The sequence below is a fragment of the Penicillium psychrofluorescens genome (genome assembly GCF_964197705.1).
Source record: "Penicillium psychrofluorescens genome assembly, chromosome: 2".
NCBI classification, from domain to species: domain Eukaryota; kingdom Fungi; phylum Ascomycota; class Eurotiomycetes; order Eurotiales; family Aspergillaceae; genus Penicillium; species Penicillium psychrofluorescens.
This window is the reverse complement of record NC_133440.1, coordinates 4403772-4423698: the sequence shown is the minus strand read 5'-3', so window position 1 is coordinate 4423698 and position 19927 is coordinate 4403772. Positions and strand designations below refer to the sequence as shown.

The 19927-nt window shown below is 52.3% G+C and overlaps 9 protein-coding genes across 9 annotated transcripts; 4 read left to right on the top strand and 5 right to left on the bottom strand.

The window, feature by feature from the left end:
• Nucleotides 1-1590: 1590 nt before the first annotated feature.
• PFLUO_LOCUS3835 (uncharacterized protein) lies at nt 1591-2241 on the top strand (the record flags this gene model as incomplete). Its single annotated transcript, XM_073781124.1, has 1 exon — nt 1591-2241. One exon carries the CDS (start codon nt 1591-1593, stop codon nt 2239-2241), a length of 651 nt encoding a protein of 216 aa, XP_073637910.1.
• Nucleotides 2242-2817: 576 nt separating this feature from the next.
• PFLUO_LOCUS3834 (uncharacterized protein) lies at nt 2818-4028 on the top strand (the record flags this gene model as incomplete). The annotated part of the gene is made up of 3 exons (XM_073781123.1): nt 2818-3499; nt 3587-3947; nt 4007-4028. 3 exons carry the CDS (start codon nt 2818-2820, stop codon nt 4026-4028), a joined length of 1065 nt encoding a protein of 354 aa, XP_073637909.1.
• A 1041-nt stretch (nt 4029-5069) lies between these two features.
• On the bottom strand, nt 5070-5967 carry PFLUO_LOCUS3833 (uncharacterized protein; the record flags this gene model as incomplete). The annotated part of the gene is made up of 2 exons (XM_073781121.1): nt 5070-5938; nt 5964-5967. 2 exons carry the CDS (start codon nt 5965-5967, stop codon nt 5070-5072), a joined length of 873 nt encoding a protein of 290 aa, XP_073637908.1.
• A 1298-nt stretch (nt 5968-7265) lies between these two features.
• On the bottom strand, nt 7266-11243 carry PFLUO_LOCUS3832 (uncharacterized protein; the record flags this gene model as incomplete). The annotated part of the gene is given in 3 exon segments (XM_073781120.1): nt 7266-9455; nt 9506-10649; nt 10666-11243. The coding sequence occupies 3 exon segments, from the start codon at nt 11241-11243 to the stop codon at nt 7266-7268; spliced, it is 3912 nt and encodes a 1303-aa protein (XP_073637907.1).
• A 269-nt stretch (nt 11244-11512) lies between these two features.
• PFLUO_LOCUS3831 (prephenate dehydrogenase (NADP(+))) lies at nt 11513-12628 on the bottom strand (the record flags this gene model as incomplete). Its single annotated transcript, XM_073781119.1, has 3 exons — nt 11513-11668; nt 11725-11856; nt 11906-12628. The coding sequence occupies 3 exons, from the start codon at nt 12626-12628 to the stop codon at nt 11513-11515; spliced, it is 1011 nt and encodes a 336-aa protein (XP_073637906.1).
• A 1218-nt stretch (nt 12629-13846) lies between these two features.
• PFLUO_LOCUS3830 (ribosomal 40S subunit protein S14B) lies at nt 13847-14634 on the top strand (the record flags this gene model as incomplete). Its single annotated transcript, XM_073781118.1, has 4 exons — nt 13847-13913; nt 13985-14057; nt 14257-14417; nt 14483-14634. The coding sequence occupies 4 exons, from the start codon at nt 13847-13849 to the stop codon at nt 14632-14634; spliced, it is 453 nt and encodes a 150-aa protein (XP_073637905.1).
• A 597-nt stretch (nt 14635-15231) lies between these two features.
• PFLUO_LOCUS3829 (uncharacterized protein) lies at nt 15232-16734 on the top strand (the record flags this gene model as incomplete). The annotated part of the gene is made up of 1 exon (XM_073781117.1): nt 15232-16734. One exon carries the CDS (start codon nt 15232-15234, stop codon nt 16732-16734), a length of 1503 nt encoding a protein of 500 aa, XP_073637904.1.
• A 201-nt stretch (nt 16735-16935) lies between these two features.
• On the bottom strand, nt 16936-17853 carry PFLUO_LOCUS3828 (uncharacterized protein; the record flags this gene model as incomplete). The annotated part of the gene is made up of 1 exon (XM_073781116.1): nt 16936-17853. One exon carries the CDS (start codon nt 17851-17853, stop codon nt 16936-16938), a length of 918 nt encoding a protein of 305 aa, XP_073637903.1.
• Nucleotides 17854-18854: 1001 nt separating this feature from the next.
• PFLUO_LOCUS3827 (uncharacterized protein) lies at nt 18855-19316 on the bottom strand (the record flags this gene model as incomplete). The annotated part of the gene is made up of 1 exon (XM_073781115.1): nt 18855-19316. The coding sequence occupies one exon, from the start codon at nt 19314-19316 to the stop codon at nt 18855-18857; it is 462 nt and encodes a 153-aa protein (XP_073637902.1).
• Nucleotides 19317-19927: the final 611 nt, after the last annotated feature.

The window sequence follows — 19927 nt, the reverse complement described above, 5'->3', positions numbered from 1 at the left end:
TTTGATGTAATAGAAGGATAACGTATGTGTATAGTAAATTGAGGTCTTCGAAGTACCCTGAACTACAGGGAGTGCGCTACTTTTATAGACGACATGTATGCGGAGGAGGCCCCGAGGTTCAGTGTTACCATGCGTATAAAAATAGAACAGTTTCCTCCTTTATTAGAGTAATAACTTCAGCGCGTTACTTAGACGAACGGGAAACTGATAGGGGGCCTAAGAGAATAGGAGGCCTAAGGGACTAGATTGAGGGCTAAAGGACTGACTGGAGGCCTAAGCGACTAATTAAAGGGCTGAGGGACTAACGGGAGGGCTAAGCAAACAAATTCAGGGCTGAGGCCTAGCGACTAAATAGAGGGCTGAGGGACTCACTGGAGGCCTAAGGGACTAGATTGAGGGCTTAGCGACTAACTGGAGGGCTGAGGGACTAACTGGAGGGCTTAGCGACTAAGTGGAGGGCTGAGGGTCTAGTAGGGGCCATGAGGCTAACCAACTAACTATCAAATAGGAATAGCTTCATGCACTTAAAGTAGACTAGCGTTTTTCGTACCACAATCTTATTTATCTACAAAATAGTGCGACGTGGTTGGGCCACGCACTCTCTGAGCGCCCAGGGCTGCTCGGCGACCATGTCCCAATTCACTTCGTGGGCTAAGGGCAGACGGTTAGGAGCGAGTAAGAGATAAGTTATCCGCATATAGCCCCTCAAGCCAAAAAAAGTAGCGGTCACTTGGCGAGTGTAGCCAGCCCCCTACCAAAATCAATTCCCCCGATATTTTTTAGGGATATCTCACTGTTTCGTTAAATCGCAGTTGGATTTGGGAAACGCATGTGATCTATACGAGCGTGTAGGGATTTGGTTGAATTTGACCCATCGATTTCAATGAAGACCTCTATTTAGAGGACGTTTGATGGGTAGATTCTAAGAAGGTCATGTGATCGACGATGCTGCCAAAATTCCAAGACCACTCTATGGAAATGAGTATCTCGACGTGCAGCTCTCCGTCTTTGCAGGGTGCTCGATCAACAAATATGAGCATGACAAACCTGGACCCGTCGGGCGGCATAGGGCAGGCTTGAAATCCCAAAATGGTTACATGACTAATCGGACAATTCCCAATCAAGTAATCGGTGGGCAAAAGACCGAGTGTTCAATGTCCCCCCCTACGTAAGCAACAGGCTTTGTAATTCCCCGGACTCTGCTTCTAGCGAGCCCCGAGCGACCACACGGACTTTTGACTACGGAGATGGCCGCAAACGGACATATTGATGATGGCAACAACCTACGCGTCGCTTGCTGCCTTCTGGTAGCTGAGCAAGCACTAACTAGGCTGTACAACATGTCCAAGACGATATTGTAAGCGGCCCTTATGTGGACTCAGACCTGATATCCTTGGTAAAGTTGATACCACAGCTATATATACCGGGTGTGAGCTCGTCAAATATGTGTTATTCCAAAGCATCCATCCAATTTATCATCAATTGATCTCAACAAAGTTCAGATTAGCATTTTACCACGGTCTCAACCCAACCACGCCCCCAACACTGAACAAAAGTCAGCATCTACCACAACGCAACAGCTTCTTCAACATGCGTGTCCTTGTTATTGGTGGTAATGGGGCAACTGGCCGTTTCATCGTCGATGAAGCATTACAGCGTGGCCACAAGGTTACAGCCTTGATTCGAAACCCCTCTACACTTCCCGCCAAGGAAGGTCTCACCATCGTGAAGGGCACCCCAGTGGAATCTTCGAACATTGAAGTCGCTTTCAATGCGGTCAAAGGCGACCCCCCAACTGCCGTGATCGTCGCGCTTGGATCCCCGAAAGTCAAGGGGACTCGAGTCATGACTACCGCGCACGAAAACCTCATCGCTGCGATGAAAAGCCATGGTGTTTCCAAAATTGTGACAGTGTCTTCGTTTGGCGTTGGGTCTTCTTTCCCGAATATCAATGTGCTGATGAGATTCGCCATCTCCCACACCAGCTTGGGGCATGGATTCGTGGACCATAATCAAGTCGATGAGATGCTCAAGAAGAGCGGACTGGATTTCGTATTGTTCCGGCCAGCGAGACTGGGTGGGGCAAAAAAAGCGCCCGTTCACTTCTTTGGCGACGATGGGAAAGGACTCGGTGTTTTCGCGGGCTTGGGTGGGATCTCGAGGGCGAGCGTGGCGGAGTGTGTGGTGGATGCTACTGAGAAGAGCACTTGGGATCGAACCACTCCTGTGATCACGAACTAATGGGTGGTCAAAGGATCGGTACTCTTTACAACAGAACTCAATGGCCTCTTGACAGAGAAAGATTCGCCATGAAAGATTGTGCTTTATGAAGCCTTATCTATTAGTTAATGTTATGCTCTCGGACATGATATACTTCAGTCAGTCATTCCATTTTGAGGCGGTGTATATTATCCACCACGAATCGCACTAGTAAATTCCAGATGGGGGCGAAAATCACAAGATAGAAGAAGTCTGGCATTCTGTGTATAATCTAGCTATCCCTTTTATAATACAGAACGCATAGTAAGCGAAATGAGCACACAATTTCAAGAATATCAAAAATCAAAAGCAGTTTAGTGCTGTACAAAACTTTTATTCACGGGTCCTTCATGCGGCCACCCTGGCATATAAATTAGGCGCCCTGTGTATTAGGCGGGGCTGGTCTTAGGCGGGGCTGTGTATTAGACACCCCGCATATCAGCCGTCCTAGAGATTAGGGAATCTTAAAACCCGGTAGATATCATTGATCCTAATTCTGATGGTATAGTGTATTTCACCTTGGAATCTTCCTGTCCAAATTCCGACGAACAATTTATCATGTCATGGTCCAAAGTGAGCGAACAACGATATGAACGTCCACTCGGCGAAAATGAAACGTTTATCAAGATCCTTGGCGATACCGCTCGTCCGTTCAATCGTGAACACTGGGCTATCAACATCGTTGCATCGGTAACTCCGCTAGGCTCACTCGCCAAAGAAAATCAATCCTTTCTCTTCCGCGAGGCATGGAAGGCTTTACGCTTCAGTCACCCCACGATCGCCGCCTATATCGTGGACGAAGAGAAATATGTCTACGATATCCCCGACCTTACCGCACTTGAAAAATGGGCAGCGGAAACCTTTCAGGTGATTGAGGACAAGACGGCCGATGAAGTCATCGCATCTGCCACACGTGTTCCATACGCGACTATGACCTTCCTCCCCCAGACGGGTGAGCTATTGGGCCGCTCACAACACTGGAGAACGGATGGCATCGGGGGCTTGATTCTAATGGACGACTTCCTTGACCTAGCCGCACAGTCTGCTATAGATACTTCCTCCCTGCCATGGGGGGAAGAGACCGTCCGCTTAGCGCCGTGTGTTGAGGAAGCGTCGTCCAGTTTTATAACGTCGGAGAAGCAAGACAAGCAATTAGCCCAACAGTATGTTGCAAGTTTTGGCCATGCCGCTGGGGCCATCGGAATCACCTCTCGCGCACCCGCCGAGACTTCCCCAGGTGGTACGTGCATTAGCCGTCTTCATCTCACTGAGCAAGAGACAAAGGCTGTAGTACAAGGCTGCAAGGCTCGGATGCTCTCGGTAACAGCAGCAGTACATGCGTCAATTGCCGCAGCCAACTATGCGCTAGCTACTGCTGATGATCAGAGCAAACACTACACGAGTACGATACGTTACAGTTTACGCCCGTTCCTACCAGAGCCATACTCTGGTCGCCAGTATGCCAGCACCATCTTCACGACAGGTTGGATGTTCCCTATTTCATCCGAGTCGTCATGGTCAGACCGAGCAAAGGCGTACCATGACGAGTACCGCAAAGGTCTCAGTCATGCATACATTTCGGCGCATCGCGAATACGCTATTGGGCTATGCAACCTTCTTCGCAGTTTGCCGAAGGACACCCCTTCATCAACCGATGTGGACATCAGCAGCCTCGGTGTATGTGAGAGGTTTGTGGCGAGAGAAAAGGGAACTGCAGAGCGGAGAATTCGCATCGATCGAATCTCAGGCGGCTTGGATATGATCAATAGACAATCTGTGTGTCATGTGTGGACTTTTCGAGACCAGCTTTGTTTGAACTTGGCATATAATGAGGCATTTTATGACAAGGCGGAGGGGGATTATTTTTTGCAGATTGTTAAAAACTCCCTGCTGCATGAGTTGAGGTAGATGCTGGCAAACATCCGGGTCAGACAAACCAATTATATTTGCTTCTCCTATACCTCTACATCATTATTGCATAAAGGATACGAGAATCCACGACACGATATACAGCACCGAAGATTGTCGCTGTAGGTCCCAAGTCAATCTGCACGAATGTTGTCTTCGGTACCAATGGGAAAGCGCCAGCCATGAGATCACTGCAAAATCGGGGTTGATCTTGTCTAGATATCTCGGCTAAGCTCCATCCCACGCTTCACGTAGTATGTTCTCAGGCTAGATCCAAATTTCACAGTCCACATACCATCCAGGATCGAGGTGCAAGTGAGCAGGTTGAAGGACTTTATATACAAAATAATCAATTGATTCATCCATCTCCCTCTGCCTCCCTCTCCCCGATTTGATTCTCATTATCATTCCCATTGATACGCTGATTCTCACGATCAGCCCGTAAAGGCCTTCGCATTTCCGCCTCAATCGCCCTCCGCCGACGTGCATCCCGCAGAACCTGCAAGAAATTGACGCCCACCTGTGCCAGGAAGATCAACAGAAATACGCCAATCACCAGCGTCTGCGAGACATACGCCTCCGAATTCGACTCCGACTCCTGCGCAGACTGGGGTTGACTATCACTATTCTGCTGGCTATTCGTGAACACCGTGGGTCCGCCACCACCAAAGGAGACGGATATCGAGAAGGAGAAGGGTGTCAGCGATGTTAGGAAGCTGCTGGATGAGGAGTGGAATGCCGTTGAGTATGGCGATGAGATCAATGGGATGAGACAGATTATGAGGAGAGGGACGGCTAGTCATAAGACAGACAGGAGCGATGAGCCGGTGGACCTGATGCCACTCATCCATGTTAGTGTTGTTCTGTGGATCGAGAACAAGAGAAGAAAGGGATTCTGGAACCTACAAATCTCGAGCCTCGATCTCCCGTCCCCAACGCGCTGCGATCTTGAGTCTCTCGCGGACGCTCGTCGCCGCCAGAATCGGGTACTTCTCTTCCTCGGAGAGGGGCAGCACGCAAGCCAACCACCAAGGATACCGCGCTGCGTCGTTGGGCACCGGTCCGTAGGCCAGCATGATGCGCGGATGGAGCCACGGAGCTGCGGCTCGGCGCTGGCGGCCGATGAACTCGCGCGACGCATCCAGCAGCTGCTGGGTCGACATCGAATCCACCGGCGGGAGGGAATCGACTGCTTGACCCTCCGGCTCTGACTCTGGTGCCGGGTTGGCTGGCCCAGAAGTCTCCGCCAACTCGAGCCGTTCCTCCTCTGCCAGCGAGACGTCGTCAACGCGCTCGACTTGTCCAACATGATACCCGTCTAGCACCCCAGCCTCCAGCACCTTGAACCGCGACACACCGTTGGCAATCACCAGGCTGCGTCCGTCAGGAAGTAGCTCATACCGCTCAATCAGCAAAAGCGTGCCGTAGCACATATACTCCTCTGCGCCTGGCTGTGTCCGCGACCGCCGGTTATACATGACCATGCCGAATTTACCGTCGCCGTTCTCGACGACACGTCGAATCATGAGCCGATACCTCGGCTCGAAGATATGCAGGAACGTCGGCATCGTCGGGAACGACAACGTGCAGATGAAGAGCGCCAGGTTCTTCTCGATGTCTAGCCCCGTCTCATCCTGCGCGAGCGCTTCGCGCCGGGCCGAGACCTGGTCAGGGAAGAAATGGTCGATTATCCCTGCTAGAGTTTTGTTCAGTGGTTCTGCCTGCACGGTTGGTGGTAGGCCCAGCTTGCGGCGGCAGATAGGACATAGATCTGTGTGGTCGAGGACTCGGGCGACGCATTTGCGGCAGAAGGTGTGTCCGCATGGAGTTGTAAGGGGGTCGAGGATGAGCGCGTAGCAGACTTGACAGTCTAGCTCGGCGCGCAAATTTTCTTCTAATGATTGGCGAGTGAGGTGATCGCGCTCGTCTGGGAGATCCCCTTCGTAGACCACCTCGCGTGCACTCCAGGGAAACCGTCCCTGAGACGCCAATTCATATATACCCTCCAACCGCCCCGCGCGTTCAATCTGCGCCGAATGCTGCTCCTGCGCCTCGGTCTTCCATCTGACTACCAGGCTGCACTGTTCTTTTTCATTTTCCAGCCCGGTGCCCGCACCCGACAGACTCCCCTCATACAGCGCAACAAGCTTGCTCAGCAACACATCCGCGCCACAGTCACCAACACAGTGCTCCCCAGCACATCCATCCCTTCCGTCCCAATGACAAAGAAACCCTTCCTCCCTACCTGCCGCGATAGGGTATGTGATGCCCGTCCGCGGGCGCGTCGGGGGCAGACACGCGCGGCACACCGTGTTACCGCACGGAAGACGGAGTGGATTCTTCAGGGGACACGAACAGCGATGACATTGGATTAATTGGACGATGACATGCGGCGCATCTGGTTGTTTTTCTGGTGACCTCGGCACGTCCGTCATCATCGCGCCTGGGTCAGCGGTGACATGCGGGGATTGCGGAGATGGGGGTGTGGTGGCTGCATTCTCCATCGCATGACATGAGACTGGGGGTCTCGGGTTTATAGAAGTTGAATATATATATATGGTCTGGTAGATAGGAGTGCATTCGGGATATGTACTGAAGACGAAGAAAAAGAAGGCGTTTGGGGTGGAGGGGCTCGTGATCAGCAGAGGCGGGCCAGGCGGGCCGAGTCCTGTAGATCGGCGAATCGGAAGTTTCTCATCCATGACATCTGACGGGCCACTACCAATCTCCTACTTCTACAGAATCATGCCAATACTGCAGAGATGTAATTCATGTTTCATTCCAAGGTTAATCCGCCCACCGCCATGCCAAAGATACAGATGCAGGAACCCAAAAAAAGTCAAACCAAACCAAAAAAGAATAAACCGAGCCCGCACCGTGATTGCTCGCCAGGCCCGCATTGCAAAAAAGAGGTCATAGATAGATGGATAGTAGAGGGGAGCATGCACATAAATCGTGGCACAGAACGACAGAAATTCAGAACGTGACGCACCGTCTCGTGTTCGGGGGGGTATAGTATTGACGATAGGTTCATCAGGAGTCAAGGAAGAAATGCCCATGCGAAAGAAAAAGAAAAAGAGTGGGAAAAACCAAATCGACTAGTCAGAGTTGGAGGACTCAGAGTCCGACGAATCTTCTTCGAGAACAATCCGCCGCATCACGCTTTTATCGAATAGATCCAGGGCGAAGCGGCGGGCGGGGAGCCGGAAATGGTGACTCTCGAGAATGCAGAGGGTTTTGCGGAAGAGGTGGACTTGGTGGAATCGTTCGGGCTGTTTGGATTTGATGCTGTGGAGGTCTGCGGCCGAGCGTTTCGACAAGACAGTGTTGCCCATGTCGACGATCAGCTTTAGGATCTTTTGGTTGACTGAGTCTCGGTCTGTGGTGGCTTCTTTGAGTTGCTCGCGCGGGGTGCGATTGGCTTCTGCGTCGAAACCGGGGAAGGAGATCAAAAACAGTTTGCGGAAATCGGTGGGAAGACAGAGACCCAGTGAGTTGCCCTTCTGGTCCACAGCTGAGTCCCATCCCAGATTTCGCAGCACTTGCAGCCCATGGCGACTGCGGGAGATGAGCCCCAACACGAAAAACGCAGTACCTCGCATGGTCACGACACCGGCACTCGTTGCGATCTGCACAATCCGCTGCACGATTTCCGATTCCAGGAACGGGGCGCCGAATTCCATGGAACCAACATTGCCAACGGCCCAGAGACACCCCTTGACTTTGAGCAGCGCCTCGGTGTCTTCCTCGTTCAACTGGAAATCGCGGATCGTCCAAGCAAAATCATTGAAATGGCCTGACTGTTCCAACAATTTACACCCTTCGGCTGTCCGAGCCAATTCCCGGTAGAAATGGGGAGGAACCAGGCCAATATCTCGGAGATCGACCAGATCCTCGGGCGCATAGCTGCTGCGTCGTGGCTGGTCGACATAAGCCCGGGAGAGAGCAGCCTCCACCATCCCAACGTAGGAATCGTTTCGTCCAAGGAACCAGTCGTCCATTTCTTGGGTGATGTAGTCCAGGCCATCCAGATAATGATATCCAACTGACGTGGACAGGAACCGCAAAAGAAGCGGCGCGCCAATCTCTCCGAGGTGATCAAGTGAGGGCCGGCACCTGACCACGAACTCGAGGTAATCGCGCTGGTTGCATGCCTCCTCGAGAACTTTGACGGCAGTCTGGCAGACCGTGACATCTGGGTCATATAGTTGAGTCACCAGCAGTTTGATGACCCATTCCGCATTGCTGATGGCTGCATTAGCCGGAAGACTGGCATCCCCCACGGCGTATTTTCTGAGGAACTTAGTTGCAAAGATTCGAATCTCCTTGGAGCCAATAGTGAGGGCCTTGGACAGCATGACTCGAAGATGGCTTTCCTGGGAGTAATCCATATTCCCCAAAAGTGTCTGGATCAAGTCGTTCCGATCTCGGAGCTCGGTGATATGGTAAAACATGTTCAGCATATGCCATCTCTCCATCATGACCAGTCCATTGGGCTCAGCGCTTAGAGTGCCTAGCATCGCAAAGTAACCACCACTCAAGGTATTGATCATTTGCTCTCGCGAGAAGAGAGGTGAGGCGGAAGTGAGACCACTCATCCGGTCCACTTGTGCCAGACATTCAGCGACCTGTCTCAGAAATTTATTCTCGGCCAGATATTTGGCACCCTCGGGAATTTGGACCAGTATGCGCATGAGGGCACAGCCGGTCCGAACGTAGCGTTGGTTTGGTTTGGTGTTGGGAACCATGGAAAATCGATACTTGAAAGGCCGGTAGAATCCAATAAGACGCTTCATGAACTTAGACCCCTTAATGGCCTCGTCCAGTCTCTTCGGGTTGGTCAGAGGTCCTTCAACCAACCGATGGATGAGATCCCATTTCCACTTGAGGTAGTTGACTGTGTTAAGCACATGGGTCTCCAAGATGGCATTGCGGAATTGTTGTTCGTCCATAGCAGGGCTCAATTTGTCCTTGCCCTGGTCAACGGGTAACAGAGACGCCGATAGATCAGCGTCCATGTTGTATCGATTTGCTCCGTTGTTGAAACCACCAGAGCGAGCCATCGTTCGGTTAATGCTGTCAATTTGGAAGATAGTTGAGGTGGATACGTCGTGGTTTTCCATGTCAAAATTGATTGCTGATGGAATCAAGTGTGCAAGGACTTGCAAATTGGCGCTGATCGCCTGAGGCAAAGAATGATGCGCAAGTTTGAGTACCTCGGTCAAGAGCAAGGTTGCCTTGCGTCGGAGGGAGGGATCGGATTCGTCTTCAACAAGATCAGAAAGCGCCTGGAATCGAGTTAGTTTTATAAATCAACTGAGCGAGGGCCAAGAAATACCTTTGGTAGTCCTGCCTCAACTAATGCTGCCAAAATAAGAGTCGAGAAATGTGCCGTAAGATCGAATCTGTCGCTCCTGGTGTCTGAGAAACCGCGAGAGAATTTGGGATCCGGGTCTGAACGCAGATTTGAGACTCTGCCATAGGTGGTGAGTCTCCTGCCAGCCAGAAAAGAGGACGACCAAGAAGGAGGCTTGATCCGAAGAGCGTCAAATAATAGCTCCATGATGAGGTCGCGAGCCAGAGGATCGGGATAGTGGAGTGAGTCGAGAAGGGAGCGTAATGGCTGGGATTCGTGCCTTGCAAGAACCACTAGACCCGGCCAGGTCTTTAGCATTGCAGATATCGCTCGCGCGGCGGACTTTAGCCGCCCATTGCGCAATGAATCAGACAAGGAGTCCGTGAAGGGTGCGAGGACGGCTTCAAGCTCACACCCTTGCAAGTACTTTCGACTCCGAGGGGTATCAAGAACATGCAAAAAGCTCGAGATCAAACTCTCCGAGGCACCAAAAGTCCCCTCGGCCAAAGCATCGTGCAGCGCGGAGAACCCGCCGGCGGAAGCGACCAACTCGGGGTCTTTGACCAACATCTCCGCCAAAGTCATGATCGATATGTTCCGAAGTCGGTCCTCGTGGTGCTCCGCGACGGAGACGATCGTTCGCACGATGGCGCGATCAATCTCTTTCACACCGTCTTTGACATCCAAAAACGCCCTTACAAACTTCAAAGCCTGTTCCCTTTCGATACTTGCTTTGCTTTCTTTGACCAGAGATAGTATGACCAGCTCATCGGTATGCAGCGACCGAATCGTCTGCAAAGACTTCCGGTCCGCGATGGCATAGCGAGTCAACCGGTATCCCGCGGCCACAACTTCCTTGCTGTCGCTCAGCAGCATGACCTGGACGCGCAGACCGAACACCGGCCATGCCAGATCATATTTCAACGAGGGGTACCGCTTGAACAATTCGACCAAGCTGTTTGCGCGTTCCACGTAGAAATCGGGCGACATCCCTTCGATTTCCAGTGCTTGTAAAGTTTCCGTCAGGACAAAGGTTGGCGACTCCATGTCCCCTTCGCCATCCTCCGCATATTCTTCATCCACCGGTCCACCGCGAGTGTCATTGCGCGACGGCGAGCGCATGGGACTGCTGCGAAAGAGACCCGAGAGGCGACTGCGAGGAGGGGGGGGACGACGGCGCCTGCGCACGTAAGAGTTCATCCTCCAGTTCCTGTTGCAGCTCCACCAGTTTTCGGTTGGACGAGCTGAGTTCGGACTCGACGCGTAACCTCTGTTCCTTGGTCTGTTTTGGGGGTTTCGCCAACAGGGCCTCCAGCATATTCTCGGTCCCGGTCTTGATCTTCATTTCCTTGGCGATCTTGTCTCGGATGACGGCCTGGCGCTCCTCGGTGTTGGGAAAGTCGTCCTCGCCGATCGATCGGCTGGCTCGGCGGGCGGCGAACGTGCCATCTGGTCGCGGGGTGACGCTCCTGGAATTCATACTCTTGAGCTCGGCACTGAAGCTGCCGGGCCCGCCAAAGGAGGGAGCCAATGACGCCCTGGGAGCCATGGTGGCACTGCCCCCAGACTCAGACCGATCATTCCGCCCTGTTCGTGAGCTCGCATCGTGCCAGCTACCGTCAGCGGAGGAGCCATCCTGGCTGAGAGATGAGCGGCCCTCGCCCAAAACACGGTGCTGGGTCGAGGTGGTGGAGAAAGCTGAGTTGTGCCCGGAAGCCATCGAGCTCCATCCAGCCCGTGGGAGGGTTGTCTAACACCAGTCACGAGGATAGGGCATTGAGAGCGGTGGGAAGGGAAGGAATGGAGCACAGGTAAGTTACAGAGGGGGCAAGTCACGGGTTGCGGGCACTGAAGTCGATCCGATCGTGATCTGACTAAGGGAGCCACGCTAGGATGTATAGCCAGGGCTGAAGCGGTTTGTTTGTTTGTGTTTCCCAATTGATCGATTAACCCTAAATCATACACGGCGTCTATCTCTATCATACACCATTATGCCTTGTTCTCCGTCTTCTCTAGAATCGTCTTCATCATCTCATTGCCCAGTTTGGCCGCTTCTGGGAACTGAGGCGAGAAGTACTGCTGGATCCGCTCGAAGCGGTCCCGATAGGATTCAAAGTCTCCAAAGGACACGCAGTCGGACCAAGCCTAGATGTCAGTCAGCACGCGTGCACGATTTATCAATCCCGTTCTTCTGAACTCACCCGTGCTGCAAAGGTAAACTCCAAATCGTCTGACCGGAAAGTGTTGTCGTCAATCGCCGTGTCGAGTGCTTCATCGAGCAGCCCCGGGTTGCGGAACAAGTATTCCGTGACGCCCAGCCAAAGACGAAACAGCTGTACACACATCAGCAACATCCTTGACTTTTTCTGCTCTCCTACATACCGGAGTCGAGCAGATCATGTGGTCATAGGGAACAATCCCCAATTTCGACCAGCAGTCCACAATCGCCAGCAGACTCAAATGGCTGTTCGGAGGCGACATTTCACGCGAGCAATTAGACAGAGAAAACCGATCCAGCACCTCGTCCTTCAGCAAGAGGTCTTGTCCCTCCGTGCCAGCCTTGAAGACCGATGCGCCGGCCGCTTTCACGCGGCGCTTCAGCTCATCCCGTTGTCCCCCAATCATGAGTTTATACAGATCGGTGACGGACTGTGCGTACTGGCGGATCTGCTGCTTGGCCGCCGGGTTGAGGATGGCCAGGCCGGCATAGACATGCCATTTGTTCGAGTAGATGCGGAGGGTGATGTTGATCTTGACGTTCTCGATCCCGCCGACCCAGCGTGAGATCTCCCAGGGGAACTGTTGGTTGGCTTCCCACGCGGTGCCCATGCTGAGGAACGCGGCGTGTGTGACGGCTTGGGTGTCGGCGGTGATGCGGTCATGCAGCTCGCCGGTGAGGTAGACAATCTTGGACCCGAACGACGATAGGATCTCTTCGACGAATCGCAGGCTTTCGTCCGAGGCTCGATGTTGGATCAGGACCTGAGGATGGATGATGGCAACGGTTATTTCAGGCACGTCCGGTCTGGGATGAAATCCACGTTCGGGCTGAGGAGGAAGGGTCCCATACCAGCGGCTGTCCTTCGGGATTGACCTTGGGGCCATGGAGTGAATGGCAGGATACAATCTCTACATCCGGGGGCAGGTGTTTTTCGAACGCCGCGAGCTCGGGGGCCTTGCAGGACGTTTGGCCGCCGACGATCGCGCCGGCCTTGGTTGCTTTTCCAACATGTCAACGATCCAACAGCCTCGAAGCACGGTGTGCAGAACATACAGGGCCCGAACTGTGCCACTACCTTGTCGATTATCCCGGCCTCTACACTGTAAACAATGAAATCGCTAAGTCTGGAAACGAGATGCCCATTCGGCAGGATGGTGACCCTTGGCTATGTACGATGAGTCTCTTGTGTTTTGCCATTGACCCTGGCAGGGGGACGTACTTGAGAAGCGAACTCTTGTTGTAAGGATTCATAGTTCTCAGGTCTGTCACAGGCGTGGATCCTTGATTATGGTTAGTACAGGTACGAAGGAGCATTCACGGGCCTATGGAATCACTCGTTAGCACGGATTCCCAGATGTCGTGGCAGAACAATCCAAAACAGCATCGAAGATCGATCAGACAATAAAAAATAAGGTAGCGTGGTTGTTACATCAGTGACAGTCCGATAGCCAACTACCGACCAGAATGGCGAGGTAGTCGACCGTTGGACCATGCTCGAGCCAAATGCACTCTAGTCATCATTCGAGAGGGAGAGAGGGTAAAGAAAAGAAAGAGCCAAGGCTTACCATTTAAAACCCGATTCTCGCCGTTCGACTAGAACGACAGAAAGATTTACCTCCATCCGGCATCACTCAAGCGCTGGGCATACATCTTGCCCATATCGCCCATGCCAATAATGCCAATCGAGGCATTGTCCTTCGCGAGTCCCATGTCGGGCAGTCGCGCACGCCCACCCGGGGACGATCGTTTCACACACTGAAGTGGAGCAGGCAAGATGAACGAAGAAATTCGCAGTGGCTGGTGTTTGTCAATTGAAATGCCAAGTCCACGCACTGGATTTCTGGGTCAATTAATTGCCAGGTTGAAGAGGAAAAGAAGGAAAGAAAGAGGGAACGGACAGAAATTTAAATAGCGTGGAAGTGACTCGCTCGGCCCGACTCCCGATCCGGACTGACACCTCAGCTGTCAGGCCGCAATCTCGCTTGACCCACCCGCGCCTAGGGCACACACTAACTCCATTTAATCTTGCGAATCGCTTCGTCTCTTTTTTTTTCTTCTTCTTCCATATTCCATCCACTAACCCCCCAACACCCACAGTCGCAATGCCTCCCAAGAAAGCCCCCGCTCCCGCCAAGGAGAACGTCTCCCTCGGCCCCCTGGCTGGTGATGGTGCGTTAGAAAACTTTTGTCGTTGTACTGCTGTGGTCATGACAGGCTGACCAGAGACATCTCACAAACAGGCAAGCTCGTTTTCGGCGTTGCCCGCATCTTCGCCTCGTTCAACGACACCTTCGTCCACGTCACCGATCTGAGGTTCGTCCATGACATGACACCCGTGCGATCTACACCCTGCGAGCCGTGACGGTGGTGTAAAAATCCCACCCGCGCCCAATTTGGTACATCTGGAACTGGAATTGGACGGGAAACGGGCAAAACAAACACACCTCGCGCTCAATGGAATGGTCTCACATTTACTTCCGGATTACATTGGCTGACTTGGGTTCTACAACAGTGGACGCGAAACCATCGTCCGTGTGACTGGTGGTATGAAGGTCAAGGCTGACCGTGACGAGTCGTCCCCCTACGCCGCCATGCTTGCTGCCCAGGACGTCGCCGCCCGCTGCAAGGAGCTGGGCATCAACGCTCTGCACATCAAGATCCGTGCTACCGGTGGTAAGTTATCCTTCCCCCCAGTCTAGCTGGCAGTGGAATCGGAATCTCACAATGCTTGTCAACAGGTAACGGCACCAAGACCCCCGGCCCCGGTGCCCAGTCTGCTCTCCGCGCTCTGGCCCGTGCCGGTATGCGCATCGGCCGCATCGAGGACGTCACCCCCACCCCCTCCGACTCTACTCGTCGCAAGGGTGGTCGCCGTGGTCGCCGTCTGTAGGCGTGTGCGGGACTGTCTTTCTCTCTTTCCTGCTTGGTTGGCTGGATGGGAGGCTACACGCGGGTTCTTTGCGCCTGCAACTGTGGATGGAATAAACGCGAGGAACGGCCCTTATTGCCTGGTCTTCAATTTTTTTCTACCCTGAAAAAGAAAATGTTCTCTGTCTTGGGTTGAGCTGTTGAACTAGGTAGTTATTAGTCTATGACCGCTGAATCAATGACTGAATCTGAGAATATTTGGGAGTATTGTAAATCCGCTATGTGTAGATGTCCGTAGGTAAACCGGGAGTGCGGGGAGGGCGGAGAGCTCGAACAATCTCCAAACCAACCGTACCACATACATCCATTAACACTACAACTCCCCCAAAGTCAAGGCGCAGCCCTTGTCCCATTGACATGACCTGTTGTGTCGAGCTGTGATTTCGATCCGAGCTCCCCACCTCGAGCTGACGTCGGACCCTCCTCCATCTTCGCAGCCGATTTTTCAAGCCGAGCACTCTAGTCCAAGACCACTACGACCGATACACATTATTGAACACAAGTGCGACACACACAGCAGCTGCCATTCCACTGACCCGATCCGGTCCGATCCGCAACCATGCCTCCTCCTCCATCCCTTCAGCCGTCCCCAACAATCCTCCTCCCCGACCTCCCGCCCAAGACATTTGTCGGTATCGACCTGATCACCTTTACCTCCACACCCAATTTCCACGGCATCCGCGATTTGCCTGAAGGATGGCATTTTCTCTACACAGGCACAACGGAGAGCTTCTCCCTGCGCAGCGGCGCGTGGTTCTACGTCGGCGATATCAGTCGCGCGGGGTCGGGCTCCAACTTCAACGATCATGGCGCCGGGACCGCGCTGGTGACGACAACATCCCGCCAGAATGAGCCACAGATATACATCTGGAGATGGAATCGCAACACCGAGGCCCTGGATTCTCTTTCAAATACGGATCCAGAGCGCCAGGAGGCCATGCGCTACAAGGCGAACCTAGGCTCTGTCTGGCAGCGCGGTGGCCTATTTCGGTATCGAAGCCGCGTGTCAGCGTCGATGTTGTCTAATCAAGGTCAATCGGGGGAGTCTCCTACCACACAAGCTGAAAAGGAAGATGATGATGACAAAGAAGACGAGACAGAGGAAAGCGGGCGGAGGGATTGGCAGGGACTGACGGATCGAATTACGCCCGACCTCCTGTCGCGCATTGTAGGCAGTCCTCAGATGGATGTGGATGGGCATCCACGGTGGACTGTTACCTCGGCGAGCTCGGCGAACCGGGACGCGGACCATATACCGGGCCTGGATGCTCCGAGCGAAGGCGCAGGCGCAGAAGGAACAGAAAGAGGTGCAGTAGCGGAGGAGCTACAAGAACGCGAGTTTGGGTTTCTCCCCATCGACCTAAAACGCACCTGGCGAGAAGGTGCCGTGGGACGAGAGCGAACGGAGGCAGCGCAGGATCGATCATGGGCGCTTGGCGAACTGGTCGAGCGCCACAATGCTGGTTCTGGTTCTGGCGATCAGCAACAAGCAGGAGAGACACAGCTGCTCGGCGAACTGCAGTTTACCTTCCTAATGGTAATGACGATGATGAACTACTCATGCCTACAACAATGGAAACGACTCCTCGAATTAATCCTCACGTCTCGGCGAGCAATACACGAACGAGAAGGGCTGATGAGCGCCGTGCTCCGACTACTGCTACTGCAACTCCAGCGCTGCGACGACGTGGAAGGAGGACTATTCGAGATAGACGGCGACGAGGGCGGCGCGTTCCTGCGCAACCTGCTTATGAAACTGCGGCGGGGTGTTGATGAGGTTGTTGCAGGCAGCAGTGGTGCGGCTGGGTCGATGGTTAAAGCGGAGTTGGGGAAGCTTGAGGCGTGGGTGAAGGCTGAGTACGACTGGGAGCTGCAGCGGGAGGCTATTGTGAGACGCGGGATGATTCAGTTGGAGGATGGGGAGGAGGTCGAGATGGAGATGGATGGGAATGATGAGGATGAGGAGACCGGGGAGTATGCGCCGCTTGTGGTTGATTTGGATGGTGGTGATGGTGAGCTCCAGGATGATGGGAAAAGGAGGGATATGGAGATGGAAGAGTAGGTATGTAGGTTGATTGTATAGTAATAAGATCATTCTTTGAGGTGATATTTCTTCTTCGGTAGTCATTCACTTTGCATGGCATGGAGTCTGTAGTTTGAGCCGGGTTCCACGACTGCTCAAGAAACGAGGAGCTACGGAAACTTATAAATAGCAGTATAGTACCGAAATTAGAGCTTTGACTGAGCCTATCTACCTCATTTATTAATCCAAGTTTAAGAAGCTCTCCACCAGCGCCCTCAGACCAGCCTCATCAAGCGTCTTCACACCTAATGACTCATTGTCTAAGCGATCCGAAAAGTCACAACCATAATCCGAATTCCATGATGCACAGATACAAAACCCGTACATGGCTGCATCGATATCTGCCTCCGCACCTTTGCTTAGCTCGGCCATACTTTCCTGCCTAATCGCCTCAGTATCCCTGCAGGTAGCCTCCCAGTCTTTGCCGTCTTTATCCTTTGCATACTGGATCAATCTGTTTTGTGTAGTCACAGCGGAGTGGATGTAAACAACGCGATTGGCAGTCTGGGCTTGGTTGTGGATAACGCCCAAAACCGCTTTTGCTACATCGGCAAGATTCGTGGCGCTAAAAGGGACGTCGCCGCCGTTGTAAAGCGTTGCAGTATGTTTGGCTGGATTAACAATAAATCCGAACTTGAGGCCCCAATCTAGGAATAATCCATTGGCTATCGCCGTGTAGGTGAAGTTTGGGTTGGCCTTGTGCTTCTCAAGGAGATACTTTTGGGTGGTGACTTTCGGTACGCAAACAGGTAACACCGCGCACAGCGGGTTCAAAGCGTCCATCCCAAATTCTGCAGGAATGAATCGTTCCACGCCGGCGGCTTCGGCGGCATCGATCAAGGGGTTCTGGTTACCTATCGCTAGTGTGGCGAGGCAAGCGACAACGACTTGGACTCCCTGTAAGGCTGGGATAATATCCTCAGCGGAGCCGAAGTTGACTTCCTTGACGGTGATGTTAGGATGAGGCTTCAGTTTGGCGGAGCCTCCACCAACGCGGGAGATGACTGTGACAAAGAGACCTGCGTCGAGGAGGGCTTTAAGAACGGGGCCGCCGAGGTTGCCAGTCGCACCAGCGAGGGCGACTTTCATAGGAGCCATTGTGCCTGGACGGATGATTTCGCCAAGGAATTATTCTCTAAGGAAGAAAGAGTCAAGCTTGAAGAGGAGACGTGGAGTTGAGGACCCAGCTTGAAAACCAAGCGACGTCAACAATGCTCCCCAAATGGTATTTATATAGACACCATTGGAAAACTTATCGCCCCACAAGCACTCTAGTATGTGGGCCACACTAACCACATCCGGTTTCGGATCCGGTGTGACCATTTCTGGCAAGACCAAGCCCTATCGAGGTTTTTGAAGAGGGCACCCTTTCCCCTCCTCGAAATTAACAGTTCAACCCGATGCTACAATGTTTAAGGATCTTATCGTATAGCTTCTTTAGCACTACGGAAGATAGCCCAAGCCTAAATCTATTCTAGTTCATAGACAATGCGTCATTTCACTGGTCTAATCGAATTGCGCAGATGTGTGAGGAAGCGGGCGTGAAATTGATTTATCTATCGCCCTACTCTCTAGACCTAAACCCGGTTAAGGAGTTTTCCGCTGCGCTCAGAAGCTTCATTAAAAGCTTCTATAAAGAAGATGCTGACTAAGGAATTGATACCTTCCTCGAATGGTGCATTAATGCAATTAGTGCAAAAAAAGAGACTGCTAGAGGTCATTTCCGACATTCGGGCCTGAAGATTGAAGTTTTAGGTTTCTAGGTATGATCTCAGTTGAGAATACATCTCTATGAACGCTCGAGAACCGATCCCTATTATGGATGCCCTATTCTATCTTTGTTTACTTTCTTGAATATCCCTCCGTCGTGATATCAATTGATATACCATCAGATTATAGTCATTCTTGAAATTACCCTGACCAATACACACTTGATCACTCTTTTCTAGCTCCATCACTAAGGCTATGGCGCAGATAAATCGTTTTAGGGTGGCGCATATGCGATCAAAATTATAATTGATGTATTTCCTAGCTTGTTACAAAACAGCAGCGCCCACACATTCAGTCTCTTTATCTGTAAAGTTTCATCTCATTTCTACCTAGTTGTTGTAATAAAGACCCCAATTAACGTTCGTAACCATACCTGCTTCAACCGCGCAGCTCATATCACCCTCCATGCTTATTAGATCATTCCACGAATATTGAACGGAAGAATCGATCAAATCAATGATATCCTGGTTACCAATCTGCACAATGCCCGTAAATGATGTTTGCGTCGCGCCGAATGCACAGCTGCCGTATTGGAGTAGCTGGTGCTGACTCCCATCGGTGAGTGTCCATACTCCGCCGCCAGCGATGTTGGTCGCGATCTGTTGGCAGTCGGAGACGCTTGGAGAGCCGCCGGTAGTTTGGCCGGTAAAGCTTGAATTGCCGCAGTAGTTCTCTGAGTCTCTGAGGACGAGCTTGTTGGCTGGGTGGATAGCATCGTCGCGAGTGGTAGGTGCGGCGCAGGCTATAGTAGCGAGGAGGATTGCGACGTTTGCAAAGATTTTAAACATCATTTTGGTAGTTTGGAGGTGTGCGATAACTATACTCTTCTCGTTGTATAGGTGGACTAATGATAATTGATTTGGGGTTCGGGATTGAGAAGCCTCTTATATACCATGCCCTAGCTAACCCCGGCCCGAAATTAGTTGAGCAGGGCCGTAAACAGGACTTCCGTTGAGATGTTAAAGATAGGTCAACCTCTGAACTTAAAAGCTGCTCTAGTCCAAATAGTTCTTCGTCGGCCCCTAAGTACGATATTGCTGTTCCGAATAGGGTTATCTGGCCCCTTCCTTCCATACAAACTTCTTCACACCAACAATTTGGGCCCCCTCTAAATTTTGGCCCCCACTTACTTCGTATGCGTCGTGACCACCTAAGGGACGGCGAAGACTGGTAAATGTCTAAACGCTTTTACCTCGTTTTGTCCTTAGAGGCTGTGTCACTCCATTATGACGGGATGCTGAACTCATAGGTTCTCCCCGAGCTCCTATGATCGAGGCGACGCGTCAAGCTGAGACCGAGTGGTCAGAGCTGTGTTGCATCCTGGCCAAAGCGACCTTGTTCTGGGAGACGGCAAGCTGGATATTCGGCACCAACGTGGCAGGAAAGAAGCCTACAGTCAACT